Source organism: Haliotis cracherodii, unplaced genomic scaffold (assembly GCF_022045235.1).
Source record: "Haliotis cracherodii isolate W230 unplaced genomic scaffold, xgHalCrac1.p SCAF_8, whole genome shotgun sequence".
In the NCBI taxonomy this organism is placed as follows: Eukaryota; Metazoa; Mollusca; class Gastropoda; order Lepetellida; family Haliotidae; genus Haliotis; species Haliotis cracherodii.
In genome coordinates, this window is record NW_027266341.1 from 19,411,747 (window position 1) to 19,426,434 (window position 14,688).

At 38.8% G+C, this 14,688-nt stretch overlaps 1 protein-coding gene across 1 annotated transcript; it reads left to right on the top strand.

Moving 5' to 3' along the window:
* Nucleotides 1-4,717: 4,717 nt before the first annotated feature.
* LOC139449576 (GTP-binding protein 8-like) lies at nucleotides 4,718-12,663 on the top strand. The gene is made up of 7 exons (XM_071231034.1): nucleotides 4,718-4,965; nucleotides 5,969-6,335; nucleotides 7,984-8,082; nucleotides 9,053-9,183; nucleotides 10,133-10,232; nucleotides 11,253-11,374; nucleotides 11,505-12,663. The coding sequence occupies exons 2-7, from the start codon at nucleotides 5,976-5,978 to the stop codon at nucleotides 11,584-11,586; spliced, it is 894 nt and encodes a 297-aa protein (XP_071087135.1). The 5' UTR covers nucleotides 4,718-4,965; nucleotides 5,969-5,975; the 3' UTR covers nucleotides 11,587-12,663.
* The last annotated feature ends 2,025 nt before the right edge of the window (nucleotides 12,664-14,688 follow it).

Below are 14,688 nucleotides of genomic sequence, written 5' to 3' on the forward strand. Positions count from 1 at the left end.
TATTGTTTGTCATCGAGACGGCATTGTTGACGACATTCATTATTGTGATGTAAGGCCAGAATGATGTCACACTAGAAATGACGTCATAGCTGAATATTGTTGATGTGATTCGACAATTGTGGTTTTCTAACCGGTGGCGGTTGGGATCAGTGCATTTTTTCTGAAGGGGAGCTCAAAAAGATTAAGAAATAATGGGTAATATTATATATGGGTCACTCATGTGTGTCACACTGATTTTATGAAATGTATATTCATGTACATGTATCACCCTCGCTCTTGCTCGGTATATACAAGAATTCTGACACTCGTTTCGTAAAATCAGTATGACACATGTGAGTATAATAATGTCTGTTTATTTCCTAGTATTAAGGAAAGCAAGTTATTGTTACGATGGTTTGATAACATAATCAACTGATTCCAAGGTAAAGAAATCTGGAAGGAAATATGCAGGTGGGTAGCTTTGATGTTGATGTACCCGTACAGTGTATTATTTACCACGACGTCCTGTGAAAGGTGTGTTACATGAGGGTCTGCATGTTTACTCGTTAGCATCTCCAACTAAGTCTGGGTAACGTACCGGTATAACACTTGTGTAGGCCTCATGGTTCATGGATTGGCAAAATATATTGAAATATGATTATTGATTGCTTGTGTCGAAGACTTTATATCCTGGTTTTTTTTCCTGTACTTTGGTCCTTAATTAAGAGGACAGATTGGGTTTATTAAGTGTTCAGTGAGTCATTTTCTTCAGGGTCGGAATTTAAAAAAATATCTTTTTCTGAAATCTGTGAAAATGATCAACAGAGTTGGTCTACCTAATAGTCAAAGTGGCATTCAACAAGGAAATGTCAGTAGTTTCTAGTCTCAGAATTATCACACAGATTACCATGTTGGAATGGAGGATAAGTATCTTTTCTCAGTGGCACTAGCTACAGTTGAGAGCCTGTGTTCGGCTCTATGCTTACAGTAGTTTCAAATGTATTTCAGACTGGGCAGGCCAGTGGTTCATGTGCTTTCTCGTCACACCGAAGCCCTGGGTTTGATTCCACACATGCATACAATGTGTGAAGCCCATTTCTGGTGTCTCCTGCTGTGATATTGCTGGAATATTGCTACAAGCGATGTTAAACTATACTCTCTCACTCACACAAATGTATTTGTGTAGATGATCTTGAAACAGTTATACAGCTGTTTTCCCTATATTGCATGTTTGGTTGATTCAACGGTAGTGACAGTGATTGTTGTGTTTTGAACGTTGTATTTCTATGTTGTCATTAGACCTTTGTTTTTCCTGGTTTATCGATTATGTTTTCAATTGAGCTCAAGGCAAAAATACTGATTGATGAAAAACATATATTTTGGGCTTGATTTTTAAGTGTTGGGTGGAAAGTATTAGATGAAATGAACTGTTCGAGAATTTTGCTCTTTTGAAGGACTTGTCAAAAGAGTTACCTCCATTACTCTTGTCAAGCAATGTCAAGAAAAGGTTTGTTATTAAAGGCTAGCCAACCAAAATATTAATAAGCCTTTCAAGTATGATGAGAGCTGCAGTATTGTTTTTCTTGCTGGTTATCGTTTTGTGTCATATTTATGTACATCTGGAGATGTGTTTAATACTAGTATCATGATCACCAATCATTTTAACATGTTTATTGAGCCAAAATCAAACATTCATTCATTATAACACATGTAAGGCATTGGCAAGAGATAGGGTCATGTAGGAATGTAATTTAATCATTGAAACAATCATTGTGAAAGTAATAATTTTGGAGGGTCAATGAAAGAATAATGAACAAGAGAAGATCATTGACAAATCAATTTCAAGGGTCATGAAAATCTAATGTCAATTCAAGGATGGTCATAAATAGGTAACAATTTAGAGAGGGCCAGTGGACAAATGATTTAGAGATGGCAATTGTAAAACAATAACTTACGGGGGTCATGGACAAAATAATTTCGAAAGGGTCATTGATAAATACAAATTTAGGGAGGGTCATTGTAAAATATAATTTAGGGAGGGTCATGAAGCATTCATTTTCTGGAGGTGATGGGGCATGGGGTTATAATTTTGTTTGTGTGTGTTAATATTTGTATATTCAAAATTCATGTTTGTTATGGTTTATTTGTTGATTAACGCCGCACTCAGCAATATTCCAGCTATATAACAGCGGTCTGTAAATAATCAAGTCTGGACCAGACAATCCAGTGCTTGACATCATGGACATCGATCCATGCAATTGAGCCTGACCATCTGATCCCGTTAGTCGTCTCTTATGACAAGCATAGTCGCCTTTTACTGCAAGCATGGGTTGGTGAAGATCTGTTCTACCCCGGATCTTCAAAGGTCTCAAAATTCATGTAAAATTGTTGATATTAAAGTTATTTACAATTATTATTTTTTGGCAATTTATGCTTTTGGGGAGGGACATGAAAATAATAGAAAAGCTTTTGAGGACAAACATTTTGATAAATTGTATTCAGTAGTCATGGAGGAAAATCTATGGCCTACCTCCTGAAAAATGAGCTGTCCCTGATGAACTGATGGTGATGCATGTATAAGTAGGTGGCTGTGCATGGTGATATGTTCATGCAAGATGGTAGTATATTTGTTGGATAAATTATTTTCTAGTCACCATTGGTCATGTTGATGATCTGCTGATTGTGTTGTGCTCAAAATGTATTTTGATATAGGTTGACAGATTTGTGACATAAATGGCTTGACAATTGTGTATTGAAATATTAGTTTGTTGATATGCCATAACATTGTGCCAAAGATATGTTTTATTTTGTTGTTCACATTTTGAAATGTTCATTATGAGGAAATTACCATTCTGCCTGATATATGATGACTTACATTTATTTGAACCTTCTTCTTCTTATTACTTTGTTACTATAAAATTTCCTCTCAAACTTAAGAGTTGGTGTGCAGGTGAATTAAACATGATAAAATAATGAAATTCAGAAAAAGGTTTTCGTCAAAAGGGTTACTTCCCTTGTCATATCGGTTTAGTCTGATTTATATATACATGTACTAAAAACAGACTCGGCATTGCATGATGGGAAGGAAAAAACCTGACTTCACAAAAAGTGACTTCATGCCATACTTGTGAGGGGTGGTGGGGTAGCCTAGTGAAGAAAGCATTCACTCGTCACGCCAAAGACCCGGGTTCGATTCCCGACATGGGTACAATGTGTGAAGCCCATCTCAGGAGTCCCCCGCCGTGATATTGCTTGAACATTGCCAAAAGTGGTGTAAAACCACTCACTCCCTCACCATACTCGTCAACAGTGGTGAACAGAATTTAAAAAGTCCTATTGGGCAAAAGAATACTGACGAACAAAGAACAGTTTCAAGTTGATCCAACTATGTGCTGTAAACTTTTGCCATAGAAGATAAAAGAAATAAGTAAACAAACAACTTTATGGATAACCACTTCTGGTTTATTGCATTAAGGGACATTTTGATGTGGATTCGTACACTGTTATCAAGGTGGAGTGACTACAACCAAGTGATGAGAGGTATATATACATATACATGATATGTTGTGATAAGCAGCTGATTAACATTGATGACAACAGGTGATGGATAACAAGTAGCTCACAGACAACTGGATACATGAAGTTGTATGTTTTCTTATTTACTTACCAACATCTACAATGCCAAACAGTTAGGATTGAAGAAACTGATTATCTGTTTTGCATACATGTATGTGTAAACTGTGTTTTCCTCTCGGTTCAGGGGCGGTCAGGTAGCTTAGTGGTTAAAGCTTTCGCTCGTCACGCCGAAGACCCGGGTTTGATTCCCGACATGGGTACAATGTGTGAAGCTCATTTCTGGTGTCCCCCGCCGTGATATTGCTGGCATATTGCTAAAAGCGGCGTAAAACCAAACTCACTCACTCACTCCTCTCGGTTCATCTTCCCCAGGCAAGGGAGTTAACTGAATGTAAAAGTCCTATTTCCACTGGAAACTGGACTTTCATAGTCAGTTATCACCCTTGCCTCAGGAAGATGGCTCGATTAAACCTTCACTACTATGACTTTGATGGTTGACATGGCTAGTGATCCATGGTGTCAAAATATGTTTAATTTGATATATATTATATAAGTCTCTTAGTATTGCAATAATAAACTTTTATTACTCATTGAAGAGTAGCAGCATATCCTTTGTGGATGATTCACCAATGTGCAAGACTTTTATTACCATGATTATGAGATTATGAAGTTTATCTGTGTTTATTTATTCATCAAAATAAATCTCACTGTGTAAAGGCTGAATGTATTTCAACCGTTTTACACATTTATACGGCATCTAATGCCCTTAAGGAGTTTATGTATTTATGAAATATAGAATATTTCAATAAAACATTTCTTTGCTAACATGTATGTTTATGTTTTTATTTTCACAAAGCAAAAAAAGGAACAAACACTTGGGTGGCTTTTTTCCCCATTGACAAAATATTGGCCAAAAATATGACATTTTGTTTTTATATTGAACAATTTTATTTTTGAAAATATAGTCAAAATTTATGTAAATTTTAAATTTGTTGTCATAAAACCATGGACGTTAGTCTGTCAGTGCTGATATTGTCGTTGAAGTATTCCAAAGACCATTGGGACAACACATTCAGCTTGTCTACCGATGAAACAGAAATGCCTAACGTCAACAGATTAGAGTTATCTCCCTTGGAACACCATGCGAGACAACACTCAGTTTTTCAGTAGATGAGGGTACTTGCTCGTAAGACTCTTTGCTCTGCCATGCGATGTTGTACCAACGGCATGATCATGCCGTTGTTTGGTAAAGCTGCTTATATAATCCACGTGAAGTGATTAAATACTAAAAAGTTTGGATTCACTAAAGTTGACAGTTCACTGTAGACATCCCAAGATTTAGGGTGTCATAAAATCCAACTTGGAGAAGCATTTCGAGTGTGATAAGCAACGCTTCAACATTCAAGTACTGTAAGTACGTCATCTCTTAATGCTTCTTATTGTTTATAAACAACAATTTATTAAAACTGAGATACCAAGCTAATTCTCTGGTATTCATCACAGTTTTATTTATTTTTATTATTTATTTTTACATGGACCCTAAATATATATTAAGTGTCCATGATTTTTATCAGCGACTTGGTGCATAAAGAAGTATTTGTTTAGACTTTGAACACTTTGAATATGTAGTAATCTGTTAGTACCATGAGTACAGAAGGACAGAAACCGTAAAATCTGTATTGTATTTTCTTTCTTTTGTTGCATGGCTGTTATAGTTTGTAGATATTTCTAACCCTGAATAGTTGAATGATCATGCGTATTGATAGATAAAATTGATGAAGTCAATGTAGATCAGAATTTGTATTGCTTGTTGGATGTCTCATCATCAAATTCATAGAGAATATTGTCGATGCAAAGAAGAACGATGTGTTTTCTCCATTGTAAGGGCCGCTTCAATGGTGTAATGGATGGAGCATATGCCTGGTGAGCAGAAAGTCGATTTGATCCTTGGCCTTGTCATACCAAAGGATAATATTAATAAAAGATGGTATACCTATTGTTACCCTGCCTGACACAGAGCATTACGAGGATAAAACAAGGACTGGTTGGCGCAGTGGGCTGGCACTATAAAACCAGCATTATAGTCTGAGTTAGTACAAGAGCGCACATGTACAAACACATACACATAACCTCTCAATTGTAAGATCTGTGTTTGTTAGGAGTTTGAGAGCTTCATTTAGTATTCATAGTATTTATTTGGGGTGGTGGGGTAGCCTAGTAGTTTAAGTGTTCGCAAAAGATCTGTGTTCGATTCCCCACATGAAAACAATGTATGCACTAATGTCATGATGATATTGCTAAAAGCCGTGTAAAACTAACTCAGTCACACACTAGTATTCTCTACTAGTATACTCACTATCTATTCATGTTGAGAAGGTTTACAAAAGTCCTCAACATTTATTTCATTTGTTAGATTCAACATGAAGACTCCATTGAGTTTCTGCCATTTACGCCAGCTCCGGAATCGAATGCCCGGAAACATTACCTCTATTAGGAACCAGACATTGATCTCTTCCACCTCAAGACCCCTACAGACTGATACAAAACATGACAAACTGGGAGTTCAGAAACAAGATATGTTCAGGAATCCTTTGTCACGGCTGCAGCCTTATTTACAAGTACCAATATTGTCGGATAAAGATGAAGTATTTGCCCCCACACACACAGAGATAGAACAGGGCTGGTGCTTGTTCAGAAATGACTTGCAGAAGAAACATGAGATCAGGTTTCACACTGCCGTAGTGAGGTCAAGTAAACTGGCGGATTTCCGGATGCCGGAGGTATGTTTACTATCTTATACTATGTTACTAATTTATTATTGTGAGTGAACGTACATTGGACAAATGAGAGGCTGACACAGTGCGGAACTATGGCTTGGTCCACTGTAGCTACAGTAACTGTGTGTGTATGCTGCTCCCGATAAACTATTTTGGTTTGGGGCTGTTCCATAGTGTCTTCCTGTTAGATCTCCGACTCAGAAAATACCATACTAACAACCCTGCCATCATGTATATGAATCGTTAACTCACGAGAACTGCATCGCAATTCACTCCATAAAACACTTACCTTCAACTATTTGTACTTATATTTTTCGATGATTCAACTTTTTATGTACTTATCGAGAAGCGGATCATTTGTTTTTAGATCACGACGCTGCACTTTACTGAAGCATAAAAAGTGCGATGCAGATTTAGATCAGGGATCTTTTAGGAAAACACTGGACGTGACGGAACATTTCGTAACTCTGTGTAGCGACAAGCATGACAAGTCAAATTTAAAATTAGTTATAGGGAGCAACACAGAGATACAGTTACTGTGGCTAGGTCTGATACTTGTATTTGACATGTTTAATTGTTAAACAACAATGTGAAAAGACAGCCATTGATGAAGCTCTCTACTGTGAAATAGTGGGAAATTGTTAGTTTGATGGTTTCAGTCACCAGATTTTCTTTAATATTTCCCTGTGTAAGACTGAACGTTGTTATATGCCGCTGTAAGATATTTTAGTATAGCTGTCTCTCAGCAGTCTGTAAGTACATGAAGTAATTGAATCTGGTCACGGCAAATTAAGTTGATGGAAAGATAAATGAGCAACTCTCCCAGACAGCATCAGCTCACAATCAGACAGGATGTGAGGTCACACATTCATTCCACTTTAACCCCATTGAACAGCTCTTCTAACAAGCATGAGGTGCTGGAATCTCATTCTACAACAGTACAAACAAGTCTTGTTAATTCGACACTTGTTAATCCGACAATCAGCTTTATTCGACATAAAGACCGCCTCCATGGTCTAGTGGTAGAGCATCCACACGGAGAACGGCAGGTCCGGGGTTCGATCCCCAGCCGCGTCATACCAAAAGACGTTCAAAGATGGTACTTGTTGTTACCCTGTCTGGCGCTCGGCATTAAGGGGCTAAAACAAGGACTGGTCGGCTCGGAGTCAGTATACTGTGTCTGAGTGGGGTAACAACAGTACAATCAAGTCATGTTAATCCGACACTTGTTAATCCGACAATCGGCTTTATTCGACATAATCATATACAACCAACCATGTTGGATTAATAGGACTTGACTGTATATTTGATCTGATGCAGGTTTTCAACACATATGCATCAGGTTTAGTAAAAACGTTCAGTTTAAAGAAATGCCCATTTTAGTACAGTGCACTTCACTGACAGAAAGTACAAAATAGCAAGAACCAGGTTTATCTATAACCTGCTAGAGTATAAACAAACTGAAACACTGAACAAAGATAACTTGAGTGATGAAGAATCACTCAAGGGGGGTAACTCTTTGTATCACTCATTTAATTTTCAAATGATATTTTTAATATAATTAAACTTTTGCATGGAATCAACACTCACTGTTATTTTGATTGCTTCCTTTGTCATGGATGATACTAACAAGCTGATAATGTTTGAACAGGTTGCATTTCTTGGGAGAAGCAACGTCGGCAAGAGCTCTCTCATACAAGCAATGTTTTCAGAAGTACCGAATGTTGAAGTCAGGGTCTCACGGAAACCGGTGAGTCTGCCTGTTGATTTGAAAGACATTCCACAATAGCGTCACACTGTGACCACTATTGCATTGACTTTAACATGTTTAAAGATGTGTGTTCCAACAAACATGACCAGGGCCCACTTGCACAAAGCGATCTTAGCGCTACAACTATTGTAAGCCTATGTTAAAGTATGGGATTTACGATCATCTTAGCGCTAAGATTGCTTTGTGCAAGTGGGCCAAGGATTGGGCCTAAAGTGATTCACCTTCACTTTGGTTATGGTGGTGGATCGGGATGCTTTTTGTGCCACAATCTGTCATGAAGTCAGGTATCAATGCAAAATGGTTCATGAATATTCATGCGACATGTATAAAAATAAAGGGTGAAATAAAAAAATTTGAATGTGTTTACAAGGTCTTATGCTAGTTATTGCTACTTTACACTTAAAGGTAGCCAACGGGCAGATATTTGGGTTAGGCAATACAATGTTTACTCAATAATTGTTTTGCGAGATTCGTTTTATCAAGATGTTATATAGCTTATACAGATGATGAGTGCAGAAAGGGATTCCTACATGATGTACTTAGGTCATGTGTTACTTTAGGTCTTCCAGCCTTTTGAAACGGCTTGGTGGCTATCTCTTACTCATGTTTTGGGTTTTCCTGTATCATATCATGTATGTTATCATGCCATTGCTGTAGAAGTCCCCAGCAACCTATGCACGTCGTAAGATTGGGTGGCCGGGCTTAATGACTGGGTTGATGACATGTCATAGCCCAATTGCGTGGATCGATGCTCATGATTTTATCACAGGATTGCCTGGTCCATTATTATTTACAGATTGCTGTCATATAGCTGGAATATTGCTGAGTGCAGCCTTAAAAATCACACAAATCTACGGATATATACAAAGTGTACAAGGTACAAACTTTGTTGTGACAACACCAGCCCTATATGCATGCTGACATTCACTTGTTTGTATACTCCCTTCAGGGACACACAAAGACATTGAATTTCTTCCAAGTCGGGAAATCCTTTTCCTTGGTGGATATGCCTGGTTATGGCTACAACATGCCTGACCACTTCCAGGAGTCGGTGGAGAAGTATCTTCAGACTAGACGCAGGTAGGGCCATCAATATGCTGTTATTCTGCAACTTGCCAGTACCTTTTGTACCTATTTCATGATCCCACCACAATAGGGATTGGATGGCAGGGGCTGTGACTTGGCTGATGAAGTAACATCAGCACCCAACGATGTGGTTCATTGCTCATGATTTCAGTCACTGGTTTGCCTGATCCAGATTTGATTGTTTATGCCATGACGTAGCTGGATCATTGCTGACTGCAGTGTGAAATAATATTCACTCACCCACTCTCTTGTTCTTCAGTTGATAACCTATGAAGATCCGGGTTAGAATGTCTTCAGCAATCCATGGTTCTCAGAAGAGGCAGCCCCGTGAAGATTCCGGGGTAGAATAGGTCTTCAGCAACCCATGCTTGCCGTTGAAGGCGACTCTGCTTGTCGAAAGAGGCGACTAACTGGATCGGGTGATCAGGCTCACTGACTTGGTTGATACATGTCATCGATCCCAATTGCGTAGATCGATGCTCATATCAATAACTGGATTGTCTGGTCCAGACTCGATTATTTACAGACCGCCGTCATATAGCTAAAATATTGCTGAGTGCGGCGTTAAACAACCAACCATCCAAAAACCATCCAACCATCCAGAAGAGGCAGCTTATCTGAGGCTAACAGGATCAAGTGGTCAGACTCACTGACTTGGTTGATGCATGTCATTGTATCCCAAGTGCGTAGATTGATGTCATGATGTCAAAGACTGGATTGTCTGGTCCAGACATGGTTATTTACGGACCACCGTCTTATTGCTGCAATATTGCTGAGTGTTGCGTTAAACTACAAAACATCCAAACAATCAATCAATCTTCAGGTATTATCTGTTTAACATCTGGGGGTTGGCATGTCAACTTGTGAAAGGTAAACAGTATTTGGAGAAAAAGTATGAAGTTTGAAAATGTAGCTTGTCTGTTAAATATTATGGTGTTTTCAGATTGTGTCGAACATTTATATTGATTGACGGTCAGGTTGGTTTGACCAAAACTGATGAAGTTGGACTGAAAATGATGGAGGAGTTCAAGATTCCATATGTGGTGAGTTTTTATATGCTGAAGCCGTATCTGATGACAGGTGGGTGTGGCCTTATCTGATGACAGGAGGGTGTGGCCTTGTCTGATGACAGGTGGGTGGGGCCTTATCTGATGACAGGTGGGTGTGGCCTTGTCTGATGACAGGTGTGTGGGGCCTTATCTGATGACAAGTGGGTGGGGCCTTATCTGATGACAGGTGGGTGTGGCCTTGTCTGATGACAGGTGTGTGGGGCCTTATCTGATGACAGGTGTGTGGGGCCTTATCTGATGACAAGTGGGTGGGGCCTTATCTGATGACAGGTGGGTGTGGCCGTATCTGATGACAGGTGTGTGTGGCCTTGTCTGATGACAGGTGTGTGGGGCCTTATCTGATGACAAGTGGGTGGGGCCTTATCTGATGACTGGTAGGTGTGGCTTATCTGATGACAGGTGTGTGTGGTCTTATCTGATGACAGGTGGGTGTGGCTTTATCTGATGATGGGTGGGTGTGGCCTTGTCTGATGACGGGTGGGTGTGGCTGTATCTGATGACAGGTAGTTGTGGATATCTGATGATGGGTGGGTGTGGCTTATCTGATGACAGGTGGGTGTGGCATCACATCTAATGACATGCAGGTTTGGGGGGCTCATTTGATGACAGGTGGGTGTGGCATCATCTGATGACAGGTGGGTGTGGCTTTATCTGATGATGGGTGGGTGTGGCCTTGTCTGATGACGGGTGGGTGTGGCCGTATCTGATGACAGGTAGGTGTGGCTTATCTGATGATGGGTGGGTGTGGCTTATCTGATGACAGGTGGGTGTGGCATCACATCTAATCACATGCGGGTTTGAGGGGCTCATTTGATGACAGGTGGGTGTGGCATCATCTGATGACAGATGGTTGAGGCCTCATCTGTGGGGTCACATCAGATGATGGGTAGTGGGGGGGTTCTAGATATTATAACTGTATTATTCTTATAAATAGAAATGTTGTACTGTTGTTAATCACAAGACATGGCTGACTTAGATGATGTGACATTCCAGGTGGTGATGACAAAGATCGACAAGGCTGGGCGCCATACTTTAGTGTCAAACTTGCTCTCCTTCCTCGAGGTCAGAAATAACAGCACCGGTCACTGCTGCTTCCCACAGCCATTTCTAGTCAGGTAATGGGCAATTCTTGCAAGTTTCCAGTGTACATCGATCAATAGTTTCCATCACATCTAGCATGTCTAGTCTTCATGATAGTTACAGTATTTTAGGTTTTCCCTTCATGTTTATTTATGCTTGTTTCAGTTCCAAGAGCGGAGAAGGTCTTGCCTTACTACAGACGTTTATAGCATATATCACTGGTTGTATCCATGTTGAGGGCTTGTGATGAATACCCACACCCCTACAGATGTATTCTGCAGTGCTGATGTGTCGACAGTGACACTGTGACTGAAATAACATCAAAAGTAAATATCCATGTTGAGGGCTTGTGATGAATACCCACACCCCTACAGATGTATTCTGCAGTGCTGATGTGTCGACAGTGACACTGTGACTGAAATAACATCAAAAGTAAATATCATTGTTGAGGGCTTGTGATGAATACCTACTCCCCAACAGGTCCACATTGCTGTGTTTGCTTGAAGACAAGACATTTTGTGACAGACACCAGAAAAGATGCAAAGTATATCCATGTTATTGGCTTCTGGTGGACACAGTTTAGCCATATTTTTGGTACATAAATCAACAACAACAACAACAACAACAACAACAACAACAACAACAACAACAATAATAATAATAATAATAATAATAATAAACATGATAAAGCTTCTTATGTAACAAAACTCCATACTCGTGTATGCTGAAAACACTACGTTATTACCCCGTCAATGGATCTCAGCTCCCTGGGGAATATACCGTAATACAACACAAGCTGCCTGTGAGGTGCTTGAAGGTTAACAGTCACAGAACCATCTCAGCCTACTGTGTACCCATTCACTGCTTGGAGAACAGAGGAACTGTCACTTGCCTTAGGAGACACCTCATGTAACGTGAAGTGCAGACCGAAGTCCTAAAAGATCTCGGGAATCAGTCACAGTCACCCATCCACCTACTCACTGTGGCCGACATTGCGACTACGCTTTATATTTTACATGCTCTAAACAGACCGACACGCCAGCTCATGTACAGATATCATCTTGATTAGTTGCAGACCACCATCATATACCTGGAATCCTGCTGAGTGTGACATTAAACATCAGAAAGACGCCCACACACACACCTTTCTCAGCCATCCCTCTTGAATTATACTGAACATAATTTGCCATGGTAACAGTCTGTCGACTGTAGCATTGGATACTTTTTTTTTCGTTATTTGGTATTAGAAAAAAAATCATCAAATTCTAATGTATACAAAAAACAACAACAATGTATATCATTGTTTATTGGTTTATTAAAAACTTGAGACATGACAATTAGCTGTTTGCATTGATTTACAGATATTGACGGATATTGGACGAACAAGTGATTCTATGCAGTTTGAGTTCATTCGTATATAACTGACATCTGTATAACAAAACTAAATTGGTCCCAATATAGTAAACATGGTAAAATGCCATTTTACATCGTGAATAAAAAACACAGGACGGAATATGGTAATATATATGCACATGGTATAGCAAGCCTCCTGCTAGAGGATGTTAAACTTGTTGTTATGTCTTTACCTTTTAGAGTGAGTGAGTGAGTATGGTTTATTGTCGCTTTTAACAATATTCCAGCAAGATCACCAGAAATTGGCTGAGCGTGTACAGAAAGATCGTGAGAGTTATTAAAATGCAGTATAAGATTTAATTTTTTTGTAATTGACATTTCTTAACTTGTCCAGTGAAGCAGGGCTTCAATCGGCCAGCAATAAATTCACAGGGATGTCATGTCCGATTAGTAGTCAATTTCATTAAAATCAGATCTGAGTTCTCGCTGCTGCTAAACAAAGATCTGATTTTAATGAGATTGGATCAGTGGTATGCACCAATAACTAAACGTAGCATGGTTTAGCAATAAATAATAATATTTAATAATCTTAAAGGAACTACAGCACGACAACACAGCTACCTCAATATGAAAACAAATAAGCAATAAGACAAACCGTATTTGCCGTATTAAATGCCCCTGACCAACTTCTAGACCAATCTGTAAGTATTCTTTATAAGTGCCTCTGTATAACACCAAAATTTACATGACAGTAAATATTTTCTTGTGTACATAACACATTGTTTAGAGACAGCAGCTGTGTGGAAGGGGTGTAGAATTTCCTTTGGACTATTATTGAAAATGGTTTTAGTTTCAGAACTAAGATGGTTCACAACACAAACAGAATTATATCATTGTGTATGGTGTTAATAAGCGCTCCTCCTCGTCAATTTTCTAAACGCCTGGGATGCTTATTACGGCAAAAATGGTAAGTCTACGTTTGCCCCCTTAAATGCTATGACCTAAGGTTAAGTTATGTCTCAATGTAAATTACAAACCGACAACATATCCTAAGCTGACAAGAAGATTTATTAGGCATAGAAAATTCCATTATTAACTTACCTGATCTACAGTAGAATCAGTATCCCCTTTATTGTACTTTGTATAGAGAGAGTGAGTATTATTTTACGCTGCTTTTAGCAATATTCTAGCAATATCATGGCAGGGGGCACTAGAAATGAGCTTCACACAATGTACCCACGTGGCAATTGGACCCAAGTCTTCCGTGTGACGAGCGAAGGCGCTAACAACTAGGCTACTGTATAGAGACACATACAGCTAACTGAAGTATTTCGAAATGACATGCCATAATTTCCAATTAGCTGTGTTTTTAAGTGTATAAATGTTCCACATAATTAGGAGAACTTTGAGAATGATTGATCTGCCTCCAACACTATGATTATGATGCATCACAAAAGCCATATGAACTATTTCAAAATATTGAAATGTAACGTAAGTAAGAACTAAAAGAAAAACCTTTAAACTTGAATATTTATGATGGGGAAGCTCCAAACACAGGATCCACGAAATGATGATTGAGAATCTACACAAGCACAATTATACACTTAGAAGAGTAACAAGTGATTCTGTATAGTGCTTCACTATAAAAAATAAATAGTATAAGACTAGAGTTTGGTTAAAACAACCTTATAAATACACGTACAACAGTCTTAACAGAAGACTACACAACAAACATAAAATGCATAGGATTAACAGGTGCTTTTAACAAGAAAAACCTTTTCAATTTCAACTCTCATGTGATATACCAAACAAAAAACATTAGGGATCACCAATGTTTTCGGGGCAATTTATTACAAATTGTGTGCTCCGTCCTCATTACAAAAGAATATCCCCCCAAATATTCACAATCCTAAAGATTTTTGGTTCCATTTTGTCATCTTAAAACTCATATCTATCTTGCTGTTCAACATGTTCTGAAACTCCAGATAAGCTGTGA

Excerpts from the sequence above, each read along its gene's own strand:
- LOC139449576 (XM_071231034.1), top strand. The coding sequence starts at position 5,976 with ATGAAGACTCCATTGAGTTTCTGCCATTTACGCCAGCTCCGGAATCGA. Across the intron at positions 6,336-7,983 it reads CGGATTTCCGGATGCCGGAG|GTTGCATTTCTTGGGAGAAG; the intron begins GTATGTTTACTA and ends ATGTTTGAACAG. Across the intron at positions 9,184-10,132 it reads TATCTTCAGACTAGACGCAG|ATTGTGTCGAACATTTATAT; the intron begins GTAGGGCCATCA and ends TGGTGTTTTCAG.